We start from the raw sequence: 24,105 nt of genomic DNA on the forward strand, positions 1-24,105 counted from the left end.
GGAAAAATGCTTGTTTTTAAAGCATTTTACACAAGCTAACATCTTGCCAGGCAGTTTATAAATGCAATATATCTTTCTACCGTAGCATATTTAGGCAATAAGTGCTGGCCAGCGAGGTGGTTCATCCCATAAGACTCACAAAGAAAAGCAAAACAGAATAAAAATGCTAACCTTAGAGAGATTCAGTAAAATTATAAAATACTTCTACAGAAATAAATCATGTATATGTATCTTTAACTACTTTACTAACTTAAGACATCTAAAGCAACAAGTCTTCCCCGTTTTCACCCTATCTTGGTTTCTATGTTTTAGTATATCACAACAGAAATTCAGCCACAACACATTGAGAATTTTAACTCCTTTGAAGGTTAGAATACATAATATAGAAATATAACTTTAGCAGTATTCCTTTATTTAGGAGCATTACTAGATCTGCTAACTTAAATGAATGCTTTATAGTACTGAAATCCTTAAAAGTATGCTTAAACATATTCCCCGATGGTATCTTAAAAGTTCATTATTCAAAACATGAAGCTGAAATAAAATCCTCTACTGTCCTCACTTTCGTATTATAAAGTTAAGTTTATCCTATGAAATTGTATTTCAACTCAGAAAGAATAGAGATGGACTGAAGAATAAAAGTTTAATTATAATCATTCACTTAATTATTTAATCAATTTGAGATATAAATCGTTAAAGCTACCTGTATTATCAATTACAATAACACTGAAATAAACTTTTTTAATCCTCAAAAGGCCCTTTGGTCCTTAATATTAACATACTATTCTGTGTTAACGTAAGATCACTTTCTACAACTTACCACCATTATTTTGAGAACTCTTTTGTGTGTACAGGCATAAACAGGTTTTATCACAGATGCACAGAGTGCAGAAGTACACGCATAGAATGTGTATGTCTGCTACTGTGCGCACGCGCGCACACACACACACTTGGGCACTCATGCATTCCAGGATGTGAGGCAATGAGAATGTTAGTATAGAAGCATCCACCTGTCTGAGATACTAAAGAGGGACAAGGATGCTTGTTGCTTTGAGATTCTAGAAAGGAGTCTTCCTTTCTGCCATGAGGAGCTTATTTGTGACTTAAAGCTTTCTTATAAATTAGCAAAAGTAATAAAACTAAAAAAATCTTCATAGAATCTATAGTCTCAACATTTACGTAATTATATATATATTTGTTGATGCCATATAAATATATATATGCATATATATATACACTGTGTTAAATTGTAGTCCCATCATAATTTTTAATATATATGGATGCAAAGACAAAATGGTTCATTTTCCATGGAACTTGATACTACATGCATTGGTGACCCTGATGTTTTGATATAGAGAATTTTAGTTAGTATGTTAGTCTCCAGTGTATTGTAGGCCATATTTACTTTGGTGGTTTGATTTGTTTTTCAATCTAAATTTAATTTTTTCTTTTTTCTTTCCTTTCTTTTTTTTTCTTGATATGATAGGGGGTTTAAGGTTAAAAATGGGTAAAAAGGTATCTTTTAAGAAGTAAAAATTAGAAAAAAAATGAAGTGAAGCATTTCATTCAATGTAGAGAGGAGTCATTTAACATGCTATATTTTTATGATCACAGAGATTTAATGGGAGAGTTCTTTTGGCAACAATTTGAATTAGTTTCTAGTGTGCCATTTTGCATTCAAATGTAGAATGGCATGGAAACCAATCCTTTATTTTCTATTAGAAAACAGCCACTGTCCCCTGTCTCTCATTATGGTGCAGACTACAAGACCTAACAACAAAAATCCATAGTATTGATCCAGCCAAGTCTCCACAATTATTCTTTAGAAGGAAACGCCGACGATAAATTACATCTGCACTGGCTTTTCATCTGCTGTTCGATATAAGTGATCTCTCAGGGCAGGCTGGAGACCTTAAATCGTCAACACCCTTGTCAAGGAAGCTAAGGAGGCCTGGGCTTCCCACAAACTGCTTCAGAAGAACTTTTAACCTATAATTTCTAACAATAATACAAGATATTTTGCAATCAGAAGATCACTTTGGAATGCTGATTAAAATTTATTATTTTTTCTCTGAGACTAAATACATTTTGAGAGTTAAAGAAACATGGCCATGAAAAGACTGAAGCATCTCTTAGCAACATAGTTACAGAAATATGAGCGTGTGATGAGGACCACTAAGAGAGCAAGTACTTCCTGGCAAAGCAGTTAGTACAGCACTATGAGAGCACCCTCAAACACAATCTTTGTCAGGAAGGTTTGAGGCCACTGTGCCGAGAAAATGACAATGAAGCCATAAGCATAGTACATCCCAACATGGGATTAATGGAAATGTATTTAGAAATCCCCAAATGGAGAATCCTAAGTACCATGCCCAATGCTCTGTCAATTACTTTAAATACTATACAGTCCTTTTCATGTTTTGTTTTGTTTTTTGTTTGTTTGTTTTTTGCCAGTCTGGGCCTTGAGCTGAGCACTGTCCTTGGACTTTCTCAAGGCTAGAGGTCTACCATTTGAGCCTCAGCACCACTTTCAGCTTTTTTCTATGTATGTAGTACCGAGGAATTGAACCCGGGTCTTCATGCATGCTAGGCAAGCACTCTACCACTAGGCTAAACTCTCGGTCCAGTCCTTTTCATGTTTTGAGGAAAAATTCATGGTAAACATGGACTTTTTAAATTGATAAATTAGCTTACAAATTTTATTAACTCCATTCAGATTTATCTCTATGTATTAGTGATCAAAAGAACTTAGGTCTGACAGTATTCTCCTCTTAAGAGAGATATTTATGTATTTAAACTTTTAATGGTATATAAAACTAAGATTCTATGTGTTTAAAACTATTATACATACCTTACATCCATAACAAAATAGAAGGCTACTTCTTTTTGAAATGATGTAAGGCTACATATAATTATACACATAAAAATGGGAATGAATCTCCCATTAGGAAGCCATTCTGTTCAAACATCCACATACAAAAATGTCACTTTTATGCTACATGCAACATCGATGAAAAGCAGTGAACGATATTATACTATTTTCACATATAATTATCGTAATATTTTAGATTTTGTTTTGTTTTGTTTCTGGTGATGGGGACGGAACCTGAAACGGATGCATGCTGGGCAAATGCTCTACCACGTGAGTTATAAACTTGGCCATCAGTTGTTTGAGGATGGTCTCACTACAGATCTTAAGCTGATCTTCCTGAATCCAGTTCACGAGCACTCGGATGACATGTCGTGTCATCACTCCCAGCTTAATTACAACAATCTTAGCTCTGCAAATAGTCCACCATGCCCACTGGCTTCTGTGAAGGCTGATCTGAGTGTGCAGGCTCCCACAGCCCAGCCCTCCTCCCTCGCCTAGACCTCCGTGGAGACGCACGTGCCCACCTGTGTGCGTCCTGTAGTGGTCTTTCATTGCAGAGGCTGTGAGGAAGGAGTAATGGCAAGTGGGCCAGGTGCACTTAAATGGCTTTTCTCCCGTGTGGAGTTTCATGTGATTGTTCAGGGCCCACTTCTCAGTGAAACTTCTGTCACACAAGTGGCATGTAAATTTCCTGCATAGGGAAGAGAGGAAACAGCGTGAATTCAGCTTGCACACCAACATCCAAGACCCCGGTGAGAACGTGTGGTCCACAGCCTCCGTGAGAGAACTGCAGGCTGGGTCTGTCATGTCTGTATAACCAGGCATTGATTTTTCTGTCGGGGCCTGGCACTTCGGCCATTTATTCTCTGCTTTGCGGTTGGGCCCAACGGGTTTGAAAAATTCTGTTACAGTCCAGTCACCCCTGAGGCAAAAGTGAGAATAGATTTCACCTGTACAGGCCTACACCACTTATCCAGGGCATGGGCTGTCAGAGCAAAGGCTAAATGAAATGCTATCCATACTCAAGCACTCAGACAAGTGCTGCTGTCTGCTGGGCCAGTGGCTGAGCTACAAAAGCAGCACACTCCCAACAGGCACCCACCAACTTGCAGTGCCATGCTCCCGGAAAGAAAATGAACCCTCAAATGCCTCCTGATTGAGAGGTCCCCTTGGGTTATCCCATGGAAATATAAAAGTTTTCTTTGATAAAAATTAAAGGAGATTGCGACTCAGATAAACAATAGCAACAACAAGCCTGACATACAGAAATCACAATTGTTTCCTGCGAGGGAACAACACCACAATAGCAACCACCAAATAAATAACTAAATACAGCATTAAAATAACAAGTCATTGCTTCAGTAAGAACATATTTCAGGACCCAGTTCAGGTTAAGTTCTTTTAATACCCTAAAAAAAAAAATAACAAACACACCTAAGTGGAGCTCAGGCCCTTTCCTTACATTCCTGAGGTCACATTAAAACTTAGCTCTATCACAAGTGAGGTTTTTTTTGTTTTGTTTTGTTTTTTAATCTCTGTTACTGTGTCCAGCTAATTCAAGATGACACAAACAGTAGCAAATTAAAACTGAATAATTAAAATTACAATATTTTCCTAAGGTGGTAAGCATTAAGCCACAAGAGACCCACATAGCAGCCCAGATGAGTATTTCAAAATGAAGTATTCCTTAAAAAGGGCACTTTACAAAAAAATTATACAACATATTATTGGTGCATTAGACGGGGCATGTACTTGTATACAGTCCAGGAAGTTTCTCACTGTCATGTTGACATACTGCACTGGCATCACTATGTAGACAAAGAACCCCACCGTCCCAATAATTAACTCTCCCATTTGGGATAAATGGGATACTTCAACAAATCAGTTTTACAAATTATTATGAAGCAAATTACAATTTATCTTTCACAAAAAATCTCTTATTTTTCAAGGTATACATAAAAGGTTGGGTCTTAAATGAAATAGAAGAAATTTGGTAAATATTCAAGAAATATTACAACGTATCTTCAGTGCTTCACAAGTAGTAAATTGCTAATTTATTTCTATAATGTATATGAGGAGACATTATATTTGCACCCATTACTATGACACTTGATCATTTCTTACTGATGCTAGAAAATGGAAAATATATAACTAAACACTTCAAAATGTACTGTAAAAAATGCATCCGTATATCTCTTTGGCAGGTCTTCATGCATTTAACATTTCAAAACCATGACAGGGATCTTATTTCCAAGATAAATTCCTCTATCTACTTATTTCTTCATGTATTTATTGTGGGTCTAACCTTCTCCTCCAAGAAATAAATAAGGAGGTTAAGTAGATGCTATCTTTAAAAAATAGTTTCTCAAAACTGTATTACAACTTTATGAATGACAAAATAAATCCCTCATTTTAAAATCTACCTTGTACATGTAACAACATTACATTTATGAAACCTCAACACACATTCTCTATTATTCATACATAATAAAAATGTTAAACTAAAGCTGACTGCCTGTAGTAAAATGACAAAAGCCAAATAACAGAGGAAACGAGGCCACCCGTGGACTTCCAGTGTCCTCGCCTCCACATGAGGATAAATAAGTTCACGACTGGCACTGTGAAAAGGACTGTAAATATTGCCTGTGTAAACCATCCTAAGAATGATTAAGATCATCAGTTGTTCTACTCCCAGAACAACACAAATTTTGAGCATCCAATATTCTTAAATATTGGCCTTTATGCATTAAGTCCGTGAGGGCTGTGTCACTTCCTGAGGGACAGTAGCTCTCTCAGGGGCTCTGGGAAGACCCAAGGCTCGCCATCTTTCCAGAGGAGCAAGCAGAGGCAGACAGCACTACCCCACCACATGCTCAGAGCCCAAGGGTGCAGGGAGGGCCTGGCTGGACACAGAAAGACCTGCCCAGGCACCACTCCCACTACAATGTTCTGTAAAGATGGGAGAAATTAGTGGAGAAAGAGTCAGATTCGACTCTCAAGGAGATTACAGGCTACTCAGAGAAAAAAGAAAATCACAAAAATAAACTCAATGCCAGAAAGAAAAAAGAATATAAAGAAACAAATAAATAAATGCCATCACAAACTTAAAAGCAGAGCAGTATTGGGACAAGGCACAGGAGCAGCTTCGCAGGGGAGGATTTTTTTTTTTTAGTACCAAATAAATATTTATTTATTCATTGTATTTTCCCAGGAAAAGAAGGGAAGGGAAGAGTCAGCATGTGTTACCAAAAAAAAAAAAAAAAAAAAAAAAGAAAGAAAGAAAGATTGGAAAAGGGGAAAGGAAATATAGCACAAATCAATAATGAAACAAAACACCCAAGGCTGGGATCATCAAAGCCCAGGGGAACTTCAGTCTGCAGGGATCAGAGATAGGACAGACTTGCCCACCCTCCTACCCCATAAACAATCTTGTGGCCACAATGACATAACTTTCTTGCACCTGTGTACAAGTTCCTGAGTGACTTAATCATACAGTTATATTCCCTTTTCTGGTCTCCTGACTCCCCTTTCTACATGGAAAACCCCAACTGCATATCTCTACTATGAAAGAACAAGTAGGTTTGATCACAAATGTCATGCATGGTGAGAATCATATTTAAAAGGGGGGAGGGTCAGGTTCAAAACAAGATGGGGTTGGAGCCCTAGCTTCCCCAGAATCTTTGCGTAAGTCGAAAAAAGTTGAAGACTTATTGCAAGGATTGTATATGGACACATAGATTTTCTTTTGAGGGAGAAAAAGGGTAGGGGCTAGGACTTATTTTTAGAAAAGATCTAGTCCAAAATGGGAAATAAGGGAAGCAAGGACACAAAAGAAAAACAATGGTTCAAGATCCTCACTTTAGAAGAGGTACCCCCCCCCCCAATTTTTGTTTCAGATCCTTTTGTCTAGTGCAGAACCTTCTGTCAAAGATGCTTTGGCTATTTTTCTCAATTCTAAAAGTAAGTTTGTAAACAATAAAATCCCATATTAAGTGAAGTAAGCCAGACCCAAAGGAACATAGGCTCAATAGTTTCCCTCATTTGTAATAATTAGTACACTCCTAGAACTCTCCTAGCAGAGGATTACAATAATGCAAAACCTAGATACATAAGGGTCTTATAGGACAAGGCTAAATGAAAGGATCTCTAGGATATGGAAACAAGAGCTTTATTTTGTGTGATTGTTGTTCTTAATATGTTATTTCTCTTCTCTTTTGTTGCCCTTTGATTAATTTCATATTATTACTGTATCTGACTTTGTTAGCTGGCATATTGTATATATGTTTATTTGTTTATTTGAAATAACAAAGGGAAGCAGGGAAAACAGAATGATTGGGAGGGGTTGGGGACAATTGGTATCAATGTATGAAAAGTAATGTACCTAATATCTGGTGACTACAACTGGAACCCCTCTATACATTACAATAAAAAGTAAATATATAAAAGAAAGGGAAAAAGACAAACTATCAAGAATGGACCACACATAGACCCTGTATATAGGATAAGATCCAAACAACAGAATGTAAGAAATAATAATTTTTTTTAAATCCCAAAGAACATGGAGAAAGATCCACATATTATTATTTACACAAATGAGGCCACCTAGCAATTACCAATTTAGAAACTCAATAAAGCCCTACAAAGCCTAGACAAATACAATTAACCAGAGAGGGGCGGTACTTGTGGAGAGACAAGAAACCAGGATCAGACACGCCTCACCCAATGCATTCTATTGCATTGTCCCATTTCAACAGTGAGGTAGCTTTGCAGGGATCTCACAGCATGTAAATGAAACCAGGGGAGGAATTTAATTTAAAAGACAGGTGACAGCTGAAAACCAGAGTGGGCAGGGGGTTGGCAGTGAGCTGGGAAGCCTAGGGTGGTGGTCTCCACGGGTGACGCCCAATCAGCAGAAGGGACAGTGGCCCCTTCACATAATGAGGCCAGGGACTTGCAGTAGGTGAGGCGATTCTTTGCTATCTCCCATGATATGCTACCTGAGAAACTCTTGATGATCAAATTAACAATGTATTAGGCTCATTTCACAGATTTTTGCTAGTCAAGTTTTATAGTTGAGTAGGAGGAGGAGGTGGAAGGTGAATCACTGAGAGTGAAGGAAGGATTGCCGTGAAGGAGGCAGTGACAAGAGCATACGGAACAGGCCAGCATCTGGCTGCCCAGTCCTTAAGGGCTGGAGCTCAGCTGGCCTCCAGGGATAACGTTAGACCACTCGGTGAACAGAAGAAGAGCAGTGCGGAGTTTCATTCCTCACTAGCCACACACACATGGGGATCCAAATGCAGAATGTGGACAGCATAACAACAGGCAGATATGGTTTCAGACTTCTGACTCCCACGCCAGGCGGACTTCCTTTAGCAGTATGTCACAAGCAAACTATTTCAAATGTATAGAAAGGGTAGTACCATGCCTTCCCACATGGTAAAAAGCAATCATGTCTTCTGTGTTAGTTTATGACCCATTAGGGAGTCTTTATAAAATGGCGTGTAAACAACTGATTGTCATGCAGGCTTAACAAAGAAGCTGATGACCCAGAGGTCAACCACTCTAGATTCCAAAGCCCTGGCTGCTCAAGGTAGGCTAGTTTCATTTTATGGGATTTATTACAAGAACTGAAAGGCACAAGATGCCAAACCATGCTGTGGCCCGGGATGAAAAGAGAAGTCTTTGCCTTATCTCTACCATGTCTTCACTAGACTTTTGTCAGGTATGAAGGGACAGAAAGCACCTCAGAAAGAAAAAAAGTGACAGGAGCTGGTGGCTCACACCTGTAATCCTAGCTACTCAGGAGGCTGAGATGTACAGTTCAAGATTCAAAGTCAGCCTGGGCATGAAAACCTGTGAGACTCTTATCTTCAATTAATCATGAGAAAACGTCAAGTGGAACCGTGGCTCAAAGTGATAGAGTACTAGCCTTTAGCTGAAGATCTCAGGGACAGTGGCCAGGCCCAGGGTTCAAGCCACACGACTGACCCTACTTCCTCCGCCCCACCCCACAAAAAAAGGAAACAAAACCAAAAGCAAAAGGAATAAGATGATAGCAGACTTTCCAAGCAGAAATTGTTATATAAATTCGGAGCAAAAAACATTCAAATATAAACATCTTTAGCAGTTCCTATATAGAAGTACTTTCCCAACTGAGTTTCTAGTATGAGATTTCATCATGCTAAAATTTTCTGAGGGCAACTGTAACCCAGAAATCAATTCAGAATTAATCTTACAATACATAGTCATTCATAAGGATTCTCATGTCTCCTAAATATAATTCTAAGCACTTAAAAATAGTCTCCGTATATTTGCAAGAGATTCTCTGTATAATCACCCTGTGTACTATTTCCTTAGCATCTTGGATAAATTCAGATGTCTCTTTCTGGCCTGTGAAACAGGGAAGAGAGGGCAAGATAAAACACTTAGCACAGACATTTGAAAGCTTTTTCTTACATGACTTGTAGTAACAGAGCCAAGACTAAGATCCAATCCTTTAAAAAAAAAAATCCAATTCTTTACACTTTAATATCTGAAAAGAGAAATCAAAACAGCCACATTCTCACCTAGGTTAGATATCATACAAAGATGAAGAATTAGTAGGAAAAAAAACTTATATGATTATCATCACGGTCTTCCTAGATAATATGACCTTAAAAAACTGAATATTTGCCTGAACATTCATCTTCTTTAGTTTATATTTTAAATGCTATCTGAAGAAATTTAAATCTCTAAAAAGTATGCTAAGTATGAAGCCGGTGACTCATGCCTGTAATCCTAGCTACTCAGAAGGCTCAGATCTGGATTGTGGTTCTAAGCCCAGTTGGGAAAGTCCATGAGACTCTTATCTCTAATTAACCACCAGAAAACCAGAAGTGGAGCTGTGGCTCAAAGTGTAGAGCAATACCTTTGAGCACAAAGAGACCCAGGGGTAGTGCTTAGGACCTAAGATCAGACAGACAGACAGACAGATGGACGTTCTACTAATTAGACACTTAATAAAAATTTATATGCAACTCACTTGTACATAAAGATAAAAGTGCCTTGACAAATCTGATCTTCTTATTTTAATTTTTAAATAGTTAATAAGTGTCACTAGCCTATTTTTGTGTTGATTTCTAGCCCATACAATTCAGAATAATTTGGAAGTATATTTGTTATGATGGCATTTTTCAGAGTTGAGTATGCTCTTTCATTTTCCAAGGAAAATTAGTGTACATACAAAGACCAAAAGGAATTCTTATACATGTATGGATGTACAAAACTAACTGTTTCCCATTGAAGTTTAAACAACTTTACTGTATGATATCCCTTCAAAATTAGCATATCATAATATCATGAGAATGAATAAACTAAGACAAGAATTGTCAGCATGAGTTTTAAAATCTCAAAATTGACCACATGCCAGTGGTTCACATCTATTATCCTAGCTAATATGCACATACATACGTGAGACAATTTCACACAGCTCACTTCCCAGGTGAGAGATGTAGAAAAAGCAAGCAGGAACAGTGGCAAGTATAAATATTGTCTTTTTGAAAGAAAGAAAGCTGTAATAAATATTAGAATATTTAACATCAAATATTATGCTTTTATTTTTAAATGATTCATAATTTTAAGAGAGTATTTACATTATCAAATAGTATTTCACATATTCTTTACTGATACCTTGAAGAAATCTTGTCAACTTAATAAATTGTACAAATCCCCTCTACACAAAGTGTACCAAAAAGGAAGACTAAGGTATGCTACAGATGAAACTTTAATAAAATAGTAAGTTAAATTTGTAGAGGTAATAAAAAGCTGTGCAGTCATTACCTCTCAAAACCGTGACACAAAAGTGTTGACTGATCCAAAATTACAATTACAAAACTACACTGAGACTAATTTTTTTAAATGGCAGATGCTGCTGTTCTTTGTGGGGCAAAAAAAAGCAAAATATAGAATTGAAAACAACGCAAAATTTCTATGCTAACAAGGTAAACAGCAGAACGTCCCGATGAATGTTCAATAATGTGTTCGCTACACAAATGCTACTAGAGCATGGGTATTTGCCATGTAAATAAAGTTTCCTTTTATTGATGATAATTTAATAATCATACAGCGACACAAAAACCAATAGAATAAAAGTGACGTGGTCTGCCCGGTATGGTTACCATGTGACATTCTGGAGAGAGATAATTATTTTCTTAATAAGCACCAAATAACAACCACAGAAGAGTGCGTCAGGGCTACTTCAACCACATGGTCACCATATACTTACTGTGCAAAGACTAACAAAGCAACTCAACAATTTGGAGAAATTTGGCCATAATTACAAACCTAGAATTGTAAGTATCTCAATCTTGAGATACTTATAGCATTTGAGGCATGGTAACATGAGAGTAAAATCATTCAGACCCAATGGACTATTCCATGTGAAACATTCCCTTTTCTCACTATTTTTGATTTCTGTACCTGTTGTCTTGCATATAAGTTTATCTAATTTGAGAAGGGTAAGTAGAAGCACAGAAGTCACAGAATCTCCCTTACTGAATTCAGTTCTGAGTGCTAACATGTGACTTTCAGGTGAGAACTGGAGAACTTCCCCGAGGGCTTCTACACAGATCACAAGGGAGCCAGCTACTTAAGCCAAGAGTCTACAGTGTAATTTTTTTTTTTTTGCTGAACAGGTGGTAATTAGACTAATTAACAGACTAGATCCTTGTGAAGTAGTTGGAAATTTAACCTCACCTATGACAAAAATCTATGGTTTTTCAACTTCTTAGCATAGCTGTGAAATGTTTTTCTGGCCCTTTCAACTGAAGAGGTGAAAGGCTCTCTGTTAAAATAACTTCTGTGAGGAATACTGATCCCAGGCTACCAAGAACTGAGAAAATGAATTCTTCCACAGAAAACCTTCAGGAAGACCGGGAATTTGGCCTAGTGGTAGAGTGCTTGCCTAGCATGCACGAAGACCCGGGTTCGATTCCTCGGTACCACATACATAGAAAAAAGCCAGAAGTGGTGCTGAGGCTCAAGTGGTAGAGCTCTAGCCTTGAAAAATCCCGAGGACAGTGCTTAGGCCTTGAGTTCAAGCCCAGGACTGGCAAAAAAAAAAAAAAAAGAAGAAGAAGAAAGAAAACCTTCAGGATCACAACTACTATGACCAAAATGAACTTGCAAATTCCCTATCTATGAATTTTTTTCCTGCAAAAAAAAATACAATAAATTGTGCTCAAACCCAAAGCCATCATTTTAGCCAGGTACAGGTGGCTCACTCCTGTAATGCTAACTACTCAGGAAGCTGAGATATGAGGACTGCAATTTGAAGCCAGCCCAAGCAGGAAGGTCCTTGAACTCTTATGTACAATTAATAACAGAAAAGGGGGAGTGACACTGTAGCTCAAGTGACAGATTGCCAACCTTGAGCTAAAGGAGCTTACGGGGGCAGGAGTCTGGCCTAGTGGTAGAGTGCTTGCCTAGCATGCACGAAAACCCGGGTTCAATTCATCAGAACCATGTTCATAGAAAAAAGCTGGAAGTGGTGCTGTAGTTAAAGTGGTACAGCACTAGCCTTGAGGAAAGCCCAAAGACACTGGTCACGCCCAGAGTGTAAGGCCCAAGACTGGCAAAAAATAAATAAATAAAAATTAAAAAGGCATCATTTAAATTTTGCTAGTGTTTTCCTACGATACCACATATTCTATCTCCAATAATCAGCAGGCATGACAGCATCTTTCATCAGAAGCTTGGAAACTAAAAATCTAAGTGAAGAAATACCTGGGCAAATGTTTTCAAGTTGGAGCCAAGTCTTTGAATAGCTGGTTTAACACAACGACTTTGACAGTATGAATGTAACAAGGACAAATGAATATAACTATGTTCCAATAAAGCTTTACTTAGAAAAACAGGAAGTCTGATCTAGATTATCAATCCCTGATGACAGGTGACATATGACAAGTACTTATCTTTCAAAAAAAAATACTCTGATCCATACAGAAACTCAAATGCTATAATGCTGACAGATATAGATAAAATGAGCCCCTTGCTCATAATCTGAAAAGCTGGTTTACTCCAAAAATACTTTGTTTTTTGTTGAACAGAGATTTAAAAATGCTGGCCTGGTAAAACAGGTGAAAAGAATTATACTTGCTAGAAAGGTGGCTCACACCTGCAATCCTAGCTACTCAGGAGGCTGAGATCTGAGGATCAAGATTCTAAGCCAACCCAGGCACAAAAGAACCTGAGACTCTTATCTCCAATTAACCTCTAGAAAATGCTAAGTGGTGTTTGGCTCAAGGATAGGGCGGTATCCTAGAGCTGAAGAGCTCAGGGACAGTGCCCAGGCTCAGAGGTGAGGCAGGAGCCTTGAGCTGAAGAGATCAGGGACATCTCCCAGGCCAAAGTTCAAGCCCCATGATCCACCAAAAAAAAAGAATTATAGTATACATACCATGCATTTCACAAATGCCCCCTCCTTCTGAAAAATCACCCCTTCCGATCACATCCCAGGCCAGAAGGTGGGGTGGGGATGTGGAAACAAAATTAACTAACTGGTGGTGAAGGCTGGAGAACAGGCATACACTTTATTGTCACAGTTCTCTAGCCCAGACTAAATGAAATTTTATGGCTTCAGGTGAGAAATGAGAAATGTGGGTTTATATGAAGAAATATAGATCTCGCAAATATGGGACAAAGATTAATGCTTAAAATATGTACAAAGTATTGGGGGGGGGGGGGTTGTGGGGCTTGTACTTGGCCTGGGCCCTGTCCCTGAGCTCTTCAGCTCAAGGAGACCGCCCTACCCTTGAGCCACAGCATCCCCCCCCCCCTTTCCTAGAGGTTAGTTGAAGATAAAAGTTTCAGATCCTTTTGTGCCGGGGCTGGCTTTGAACCTTGATCCTCAGATCTCAGCCTCCTGAGTAGCTGGGATGACAGGCGTGGGCCACCGCGCCTGGCTTGTACAAAGTAATTTTAAGTCATTGTTTTCACACATAATTTAAACTAAGATGATAAAAAATGCATTCCAAGCTGTATTTCTATCTCCATTCCAAATACTTTGGCTTTTAATCTTTGAACATTTAAAACACACCGCTAACAATCTTCAAACTGTGATGCCTCCACTAGTTTCATAACAATCAACCAATTTGAAAATGTGCATGAAGACTTTCTGTGTATCTCTCAATTATCTATGTCATCCATGTACAAGTCTATACATAAATAAAAGAATACATGTCTCTTCCAAGGCGTCTACGAGTCAACATCAACACCCAAATCAGGGAAATCATTAGACTACAGAGCAACACGATGTAGGGAACCCTGCAGGAAAGCCATAAATGATGTTCACCAACATGGGCGCTAGCGACTCAAGCCTGTAATCTCAGCGACTCAGGATGCTGACAATGAGATCAAGGTTCAAAGCCAGCACAGGCAGGAAAACACATAAGACCTTATCTTCAATTAACCAGAAAAAGGCCAGAAGTGGTAACGAGCTAGCCTTGAGGGAAAAAGTAAACTCAAGCCCCAAGACTAATACAAAAAGCAAAGTACAGAAGAATTAATGTATACAGAGAAAAACAGTTGAAAAACCTTCAAGGAGATGGCAAAGCTTCGAAGTCTGAAAGACAAAAAACAAGCTCCTAGAAGAAAACAAGGGTAGTCACAGCTGGGAGGAGATAGTGAGGTGGGGTGTGTGAGCAGTGGGCCCACACTCCAGTGGGGAACATAGTGCACAGAATACAGAAGACTGTACACGCCTTTAAAAATAAGATTCAAAAGGCCTGGACAAGCCAAGAAAGAAGTCACTCTTCAGTAGCTGCTTTTCACAATTTCATAAATGATCTGATAGATCTAGATATCTCATTATGGAAGACCTAGAAGCCTCATCCATGAAGGTTTCTCAACTATTTGCTATATTTATATAGCAAACTTACACACACACACACACACACACACACACACGCTCACATATTGTACCTATATACCAAATTTATACACACATCCTAAATGTACACATGTATATACACAAACACACACTAACCATAGCTTGTTTGCCAAATTCTCATGTATATAAATATCTGAATTAAATGTGGCTTTAATCCTTCACAGGAATCCCACAATTGGAGTATACAGATATACAACCCATAAACACGTGCATGTATACAGGAAAATATACCTCAACTTGCCTTCAGCTAAGATTTATGCTGAAATCATTCACTGTTTTGCCCAATAATGGCATCTTAGCTAGAGCAAAGATTTGTGCCTCCACCTACCTACCCTCACATGCTGTAGCTGTGTTTTTTCAAAGGGCTGAGCACATCAACCCCAAATGTTTTCTTAAGTGTTATGATGATGCCTTACTTTAACACATTCCTTTATAACACTGGAATAAAATAATGACTGTAAAGAATAGGAAAGAATAGGAGATTATGTCAAGGAAAGTAAGCCAGATTCAGAAAAGAAAAGGTGGTGTGTTTTCAATCATAGGGGAATTCTAGCTAAAGATAAACATGTATATAAGCACAAAAGAAACGTGTGTGTGTGTGTGTGTGTGTGTGTGTGTGTGTGTGTGTGTGTGTAGAGGAAAGGAGAGAGAGGGAAGGAGGGGGGGAGAATATGGATATATTTGGGGGACTAATGGAGTGCATTAGACAGGGGGACACAAAGACAACGTGAGTGAACAATACTTAAATACTGTGCACCTGTGAATGGAGGTAGCAAAACAAGTCACTGAAATCCACAGAATTTTAGGAGTGGCAATGAGAAAAATGAGAGGAGCCCAGGAATCAATCTGACTAGAGAACTCTATGCACAGACAAAAATAGCAGGGTACACACACACACACACACACACACACACACACACACACACACACAGAGAATGAGGAATATAAAACAGTCCTGACCATGAATGATAAGGTAGCAGTTAAAGGGGGAAAGGCAAACAAAAAAATGAAAGAAGGTGGATGTGGCCAGGTACTTTCGCATATGTATGTAAAAATGGAGCAATGTAAAAATGAAACAATGAAGTTTCTAGAATAAAGGATAAATGAAGATGGAAGAAGAAAAATGGGGTAATTCCCCTCAAAGAAGGCTATATAAACATAAATGAACATGTAAAAATGAAATCTCGTTGTACAACCAATGGGCACTAAGAAAAATGTAACTAAGAAAAAAAGTATAGCTAATTTGGACTTTACTAATCAGAACAAACAAAAAGAAAGTAGTAAAAACATGAATTAAAGGAAATCAATTACAAAATTCAAGTCTGAGAACATTATTTTCCTTTAAATTTTAATACAGTAAGCATATATGGTATACTCATGAAAGCTATGGACAAAACCTCTCCCAATTCAGCTTATCCTATTCCAACTCAGAAGAAGCACACGGTTTTTGCTTGATTCGTAGAATCTTCTGTAAGGACTATTAATAGTATATAAAAAAGAACATATAAAAATATATATATATATTCTTTCTCGAAAATTTTATTATTATACTGGAATATGTTCCATAGACTTGTGTCACCGTGACAATCAAATATTACGTCTGCCAGTTACCCTAATAATTCACTTTCTCCTATATACTGTATGTACAGAGTATATGTAAGTTCATACATTGGACAGCGTGTAGAAGAGCCTGTCCTCTCAAAGTGACTGCATGATTTGCTGGCACTCAAAGGCAGCTCTTCCAAACTTAGGCATTTCATTGCTTTGGACTCTGTCATCATCTTGGCCTTCGAATATGTCAGGATGATCTAAGGAACCATTTGAGCTCAAGGTAAGTTAGCTACAAGGTTGGAGATGTATTGCCCAGTAATCTCAGAGTTCAGTACAAAATTGACCCTTTCTGAGACGTGAGTCAAACATACAGCGGTTACAGTCCACTTGTGGAGTAAATACCCTGGGGTTATGTGTGCACTGGAGCATCAGCAAGACAGGACTTACATTAGTGGAATAATTTCATGTGGACTCAATAAAACCTGACATGGATCACAGCTTGCTTTAAATCATAATATTCTGATATACAGAAAAATCACATAGCACAGATTTGACTTAATCCTTTCTATAACATAAATTCAAGGGAAATACAAAGGATTGGTTAACATAAAAAACAACTCTTTAGGGTTTAAAAAGTGATTGTGGCTGGGGCTAGGAGTTTGGCCTAGTGGTAGAGTGCTTGCCTAGCATGCACGAAGACCTGGGTTCAATTCCTCGGTACCACATACATAGAAAAAAGCTGAAAGTGTTGTTGTGGCTCAAGCGGTAAAGTTCTAGCCTTGAGAAAGCCCAAGGACAGTGCTCAGGCCCTAAGCTCAAGCCTAGGACTGGCAACAAACAAACAAACAAAAAAGTCATTGCAGCTGGACATCAAGTTCATGCCAATAATCTTAGCTATTAAGAAGACTAAGATCTAGGACCACGGTTTGAAGCCAGTCCTGGCAGTAAAGTCTGTGAGAGAGTGATATCCATTTAGCCACAAAAAACAAAACAGAACAAAAGAAAGACAGTAGTGGAGCTGTGGCTCAAGTGGTCGAGAGCTACCTGGAGTAAAAAGGCTCAGAGACAGTGTAGGCCCTAAATTCAAGCCCCAGAACAGAAAAGATTGTGCTACAACTGAGGATAAGGAGTTATTAAAATATTAGCAGATTTGTCACTATTTTTGAGACCCGACCCCACCATACAATGGGTACATTGTAATTTGCAATAACCAGAGTGAAACATGTGTATACATGTTTATACATACATATGTATGTAACTAACCCTTATATCTACCTTTCTCTTTGCCTGTCTATCTATGTTTCTATTAATAATATATACACTTTGAGGAATATGTCAGTGGGGAAAAGTCATTTAAATCAAAGGCAAAATAATTCAGCAGTAAGTCAGTACTGAAGGAGAATTGCTTTTCTTTAAAAATAGATTTCTGCCGATGTGGATGCTTCTACAAAAACAGAGTGCTTGCCTAGCATGCATGAAAACCCAGGTTCAATTCCTTGGTACCACATACATAGAAAAAGCCCGAAGTGGTGCTGTGGCTCAAGTGATAGAGCTCTATCTAGCCTTGAGAAAGCCCAAGGAGGGTTTGGGGGGAGGAAAATGGGGACAAAAACATGAGAAGGAGTATCAGTGTGAGATAAGTAATGTACCTACTATCTGGCGATTGTAACTGTAACCCCTCTATCCATTACAATAAAAATTAAATCAATAAATACGAGAGAGAAAGAGAGAGAGAGAGAGAGAGAGAGAGAGAGAGAGAGAGAGAGAGAGAGAGAGAGAGAGAGAGAGAGAGCGCACCAGCGAGCCTGCGAGCCAGTGAGAGAGAGAGTGAGAACTTGAGATAGTGCTCAGGCCCCAAGTTCAAGCCTCGGGACTGGGGAAAAAAAGATTTGCAGCTTTCACGTACTTCTCATATAATCTCAATTATACAGGCATCTATAAATAGTGCATACAGGATATATACACTTATTTTTCCATCTTCAATACCTCAAACCAAAGACGATGGAAATTATATGATAATTTATTATACACCTTCTAGCACTGAAATATCTAACACCATTTCTTTCTAATATAATAAGTGTATAAACAAAGCTTTATACTTGCACTCAAAGCTTGAGTGCAAGTGATATATTCACACTTGGCTTAAGCATAATCCTATAGAAGCTAAAGCACAGCTGAACTGAAGTCAAAAGACAAAAAGGACTGTTGTGAGTTGGGAAATAAAAAAAAATTAAAAGGCTTGCTAATTTGAACTTTATGATAAAAAGTTATGAAAAACCACACTAAAGTGAAATAAAGGAGAGGGGAGGGAATTAGGGGGAGAGAGAGAAAGAGGGAGAAAAATACGGGAAGGGTAACAATGTTAAGAAATGTATTCACTACCTTACATATATAACTTTGTATATCACACTGATAATAAAATTGAATTAAAAAAGATAATGTAAAATGAAGTAAAATCACTTTGATCTGAGCAAGAATACCAACAAAGGTTATCCAAAGTCAAATCTCAGTGGAGTAAGTCACCTTCCTGGCATGCTGCCTTAGTAACATCCCAAGCCATGTGGTACTTGTGAGGCACATTAGGAAAGGGTGCTGCCCAGAGGACTCAAGTGCTCACAGAAGGCTAGCCCCTGTGAGCCCTGTCCTTCTGCCAGCACAATGTCAGTGACATGTGGATACTGTTTGCTACATTGAAAGTATCAACTGATTGCAAGGAGAAAGCACATAGCTAAAAGTGGAGAGAAAATGGCTCTGTGAGCACAATAATGGAGACTTATCACCAAACCTGGAGACCAGACCAGCTCTCACAACTGATTGTTCTATTTTTGTTTTCTATTTCACCTTAACTGTCTCTATTATGTAAGTATTCTCCATTCATTGTGAATTTATTTGCCACTCTCAAGTTGGCATGGTGCTCCCTCTCATATACTAACTTGTGAAGTATTTTCCATGCTCACATATGTACAAATCAATAAAAAAAATGAACATCTCAAAGACATTTGCACTGCTCTTTTATTTTTAGTACCTTTAGCAGAACCTATGTCGTAGCAATGGCAGAAAGACAACTGATAAGGAATACTTAATAAAATAAAAATACTTAATATATTATGCACCTAAACGTTTTACCAAGGCTCAAAAGATACAAAGTGTTATGACAAATAATACTGTCATGATATATTTCAAATTGAAAAGCAACTGTCTGGAGTGGAGCCAGATCATAGAAGTACCACAGACTCTAACTTGGATGGCAACTTGGCAGTGTGACGGATGCCTGGATTGTTCTCCCTGCTTCATGTTGGTAATTAGGTTGGAATAAATTCTCTCCAAACAAAATCCAACAATAAAATCCTACCATTATAATTCCCACCTGCTTTATGTTCAATTCAGGCCTACAATTCGTGTGAGCTCACAATTCAAGCCTAGGAAGACATACTAGGTGATCCGTTGTTGAAGAGAAGGTCCCCAACATGATGGAAAACTCTAACCAGAAAGCTATGGTTATCTTCGACAAAATACATCCTCGACTTTAAATATAGTAATAGTACAAAGAATTAAGTAGGTTTTTTTTTTCCTTTTTAACATAAAAATCTAAGGAAGCATCTAGTTAGCCAAGCATTGGTGGGGTGGCTCATGTCTGTAATCCCAGCTACTTAGAAGGCTGAGATCTGAGGATCACAGTTCAAAGCAAGCCCAGGCAGGAAAGGTCATGAGACAGCAATAAACTACTCAGTAAAAGCAGGAATGGCAGAGCACTAGCCTTAAGCACAAAGAGGCTCAGGGCAGCACCCAGGCTCTGAGCTCAACCCCAGACCCAGAAAATAAGAAGGAGGAGGAGGGGGTAAGGGGAAGAAGGAGGAAGAAGAGGAGGAGGAGGAGGAGGAGGAGGAGGAGGAGGAGGAGGAGGAGGAGGAGGAGGAGGAGGGGGAGGAGGAGGAGCCGCAGCAGCAGCTGCTGCTGCCTAGATGAATAAACAGACATAATCAGAAGGTAAGGTGAGATCTTCCACTGAACTTCACATTACACATTCACAAAAACTTGCTGACAGAAAAAGCAGTGAGAGACGAGGAGATGGTGCTTGTACTCATTTCCACCAACTACCTCATGGACTACCTAAAGACTCATGCTGTACAGCCAGATAGTTATAAAGTTATATTTATTCAAAACATTACAATAGCTGCTGCTATTTATTATCCTTCCAAATCAATTAGGAATATGTATAGTCACCGAAAAGCTGGAGAGGTAGAAACATTGTTCCAAATAATAGCCCAGGTAAAGCATAATTAGAAATTTCTCCTCTAGGGAGTAACAGAAGTGGAAAATTAGCATATCAGTACATTTAATTAGCCCAGGTAGACAAGCCCTCCAAATGAATGCTAACTTTCACCTGTTGTTAACATAGGTATGGACACTAGGACGGGAAGAGAAGACAACAGCAAGGAACAAAGGGAATAACCACCCATTTCACAATGGTACTGTGTCTGTTTCTTGAAAACCTGGGACATTTATCTTTGAAAGTAACAAAAGCCAACTGCGACGCAACTTTGTAAAGCCAACATCATGTATTAGATAAGTCTGTTAAACAAAGGGCTACCCACTACAAGAAGATGTTACTCGCACTAAAACTCAGGTCTGTTCTTTCTGAGGGACTGTGAAGGAGTCCCCATTGAAGGTGACACAGTGGACTGAAATAGCAAGACCTGTACACCTGGAATGAGGAGATGCCTCTAGGTGGGAAAACAGGCCAGAGGGAACTAATACAGGAAAATAAAAGGCTTAATCTGTTCCCTGGAGGGCAAGACCTAAGCTAATCAATAGGTTCCAGGTAAGAGCAAATAGTCAAGAATAGCACAACCAAGCCAAGCAGTGGTGCAATCCTATGTACTCAGGAGGCTGAGATTTGAGGCTCACAGTTCACAGCCAACCCTGGCACCGAAGTCTGTGAGACCCAGTTCCAAATAACCACCAGAAAACTGGAGGTGGTGCTGTGGCTCAAGCCTTAAGCTGAAGAGCTCAGGGACAGTGCCCAGGCTCAGAGTTCAAGCCCACCATCCACCCCTCGCCTCCAAAAAAAAGTTTAACCACAAGCTGAAGAACTCAGGGACAGCACCTAGGCCCAGAGTTCAAGCCCCACAACTGATAGACAAATAAACAAACAAACAAGCAAGCAAGCATTTCATAAAAGGTTAAACAATCTAGTCTCCCAAAATTTTTAAAGAAAAATAAATATTGTTCACATGGTAAAAACCAAAGAAAACTGAAAATTCACTATATGCAAGTATAGAAATAGCAAAATAAAATCACATGATATATATGTATGGACAGATCTATATATACATGAACAGCTTCAAATCATGGAAGGTTTCCAGGCTCACTGAACACATATAAGACAATACTGAATGAATTCATATTTAACTTTTTTGGAGGGGTCAGTCCTGGGCTTGAGCTCAGGGCCTGAATGCTGTCCTTGGACTTTCTGAAGGCTAGAACTCTATCACTTGAGCCTCAGCACCCCTTCCAGATTTTATCTATGTATGTGGTACCAAGGAGTTGAACCTGGGTCTTCATGCATGGTAGGCAAGCACTCTACCATTAGGCCAAACTCCCGGCCCCTCATATTTAACTTTTTATAACTTGAACCAAGAACACAGGCCTTCAGTTCAAGCCTAGAAAAAGGCAATCTTCTAATCTACCCAAGAATAGGATTTAATTTTTAAAGTCTTAGTTAAATACGTACTTTATTCATAATGACACTGATACTTGTAGCAAGCAACTAATGAAACAAAAAGTATTTTGAAATTAAAACAAGATGAGTGGGAAGGGGTAGGGGAAAGGGAAAGTGGGAGAAAAACATGAGAAGAGGTATCAATATTCAAGAAGTAATGTACCAGCCGGGCGTGGTAGCTCACATCTGTAATCCTAGCTATTCAGAAGTCTGAGATCTGATGATCAAAGTTCAAAGCCAGCCTGGGCACTAAAAAGTCCTTGAGATATTTATCTCCTATTAATCACCAGAAAACTGGAATTGGCACTGTGGCTCAAGTGATAGAGCACTAGCCTTGAGCTGAAGAGCTCAGGGACAATGCGCAGACCCAGAGTTTAAGTCCCATGACCAGACCAAAAAAAAAAAAAGGAGGGCGGGGAGGGGGAGAGTAATGTGCCCACTACCTGACGAATGTAACTGTAACCCCTCTATACGTTAGCCTAACAATAAAATACAGTAAAATTTTTAAGAAAATTACTTTTATTTATCAACTGATCTATATCAAATAGGATCTAAACAAATAAGCACTGTGTAATTATTGATAAAATAGGCTACTTAGTCTGAAAGGTTACAATTAGAACTGATACATCTGTCTACTTTTCCAGACATAAAATAGCCAAGCTAGATAAAGTTATTCCTTTATTGAATGTGTTGTTCATTCTTCAGTTAGAAGCAAACCTTGAGTGAATCCCTATTTATGTCCTTGCCAATCATGGAATGAATGAATGACAGTAACAGAACCCTATCTAGGCCTTCTGTCTGCAGAAGTGATGTCACTCCTGCAGCAGATGAAAATAAGCAGATTATTACAGTGACTAGAAGCAAACTAAACATTTGGATTTTTGCATGGACAGAGTTACACACTGTCAGATAAAGCCCAGTTTTCCTGCTGCGTGCCCAAAGAAGGTGCCTGACAGCTTCCTCCCAGGTCTAGTATCTGATTACATAAATAGGCCATTCTATACTGTTCGTAAAGACTGACAATATGTCTTACTTTAAGTGCAATTTCACACTATCAGCTTTTCTGTCTTGCACACGAGGCCGATTAACATCAGATGACTTACTGGAGGTCCAATCAGGTTTCACACTTGCAGAATTTCAGACCATACACAAAACCATGCACATGATGAATTGAGACAGACAATTGCTCTTAAGGATACACACTGAAGGATACAGCACACCTCGATGTATGTCTGTATTTGAAATAATTACTCCAAAACAATTCAGAAATATAATGGTGACACTTAAGCTAATTGTTTTATTTAAAAATTAAAAACAAAGCATACTTACACAAAGCAATGATTTTTATCCAGTTTTACTTTTTACAGCTGCCATGTCTTAATAAAGTTTTATAATATGGAATCAAAGAAATTATCAATGACATAGACTACTCACACCAAAGCAGGCACTGAGGTAAACATAATCAACAAGCTATTTGCCACTAATTAACATTGTTCATACTCCTTTGAAGATATCCAAAACAAAATTTATGGTATCAATACACTGCTGCAAGTTCATGAGTCTGAAAATATGACTTAAAACCTACTTTGGTTATCATAGAATTTCAGTACAACTATTTCTGATTAAATTACAAGTCTCTTAACATTATGAGCTTGTAAAAAATGAATTCACTGACTTGCAACTAAGCTCAAACAATAACACTAATATTCATAATATTGAGGCTCTTGGTTTAGTAGAAACTAAATAAAAAATAATCTTGGGTAAAATTTGAGTGTTTTACCCACTTCTCAACAAGATATGTGTGTGACTTATATACTAATGAAAGCATTAGAGACAGATGAATTTGTTTTTAATCAGAAAAAAAAGGCAGTAGTCAGAGAAGGCCATTGCCAGGTATCTTAAGTCTAATGTGAAGAAAACATTTGTTTCTTGTTTTTCTTGCTCTCACCCTACTTGAAAGTAGCTGCAAAGAAAACATTTCCCTAACATTAACATGACAACTAAACAAGTGCTTCTTAAGCATCTATACTA

The 24,105-nt window shown here is 38.4% G+C and overlaps 1 protein-coding gene across 2 annotated transcripts in view; it reads right to left on the reverse strand.

Moving 5' to 3' along the window:
* Window positions 1–24,105, reverse strand: part of Znf407 (zinc finger protein 407) — a 361,765-nt gene that overhangs the window by 147,081 nt on the left and 190,579 nt on the right. For both annotated transcript variants that reach the window (XM_090352958.1, XM_090352957.1), the window contains one exon: window positions 3,397–3,563. In XM_090352958.1, the coding sequence (XP_090209084.1) occupies window positions 3,397–3,563 (167 nt within the window). The remainder of the gene's footprint in view (window positions 1–3,396; window positions 3,564–24,105) is intronic.

Source organism: Megascapheus bottae, chromosome 19 (genome assembly GCF_031878675.1).
Source record: "Megascapheus bottae isolate mThoBot1 chromosome 19, mThoBot2.hap1, whole genome shotgun sequence".
NCBI classification, from domain to species: domain Eukaryota; kingdom Metazoa; phylum Chordata; class Mammalia; order Rodentia; family Geomyidae; genus Megascapheus; species Megascapheus bottae.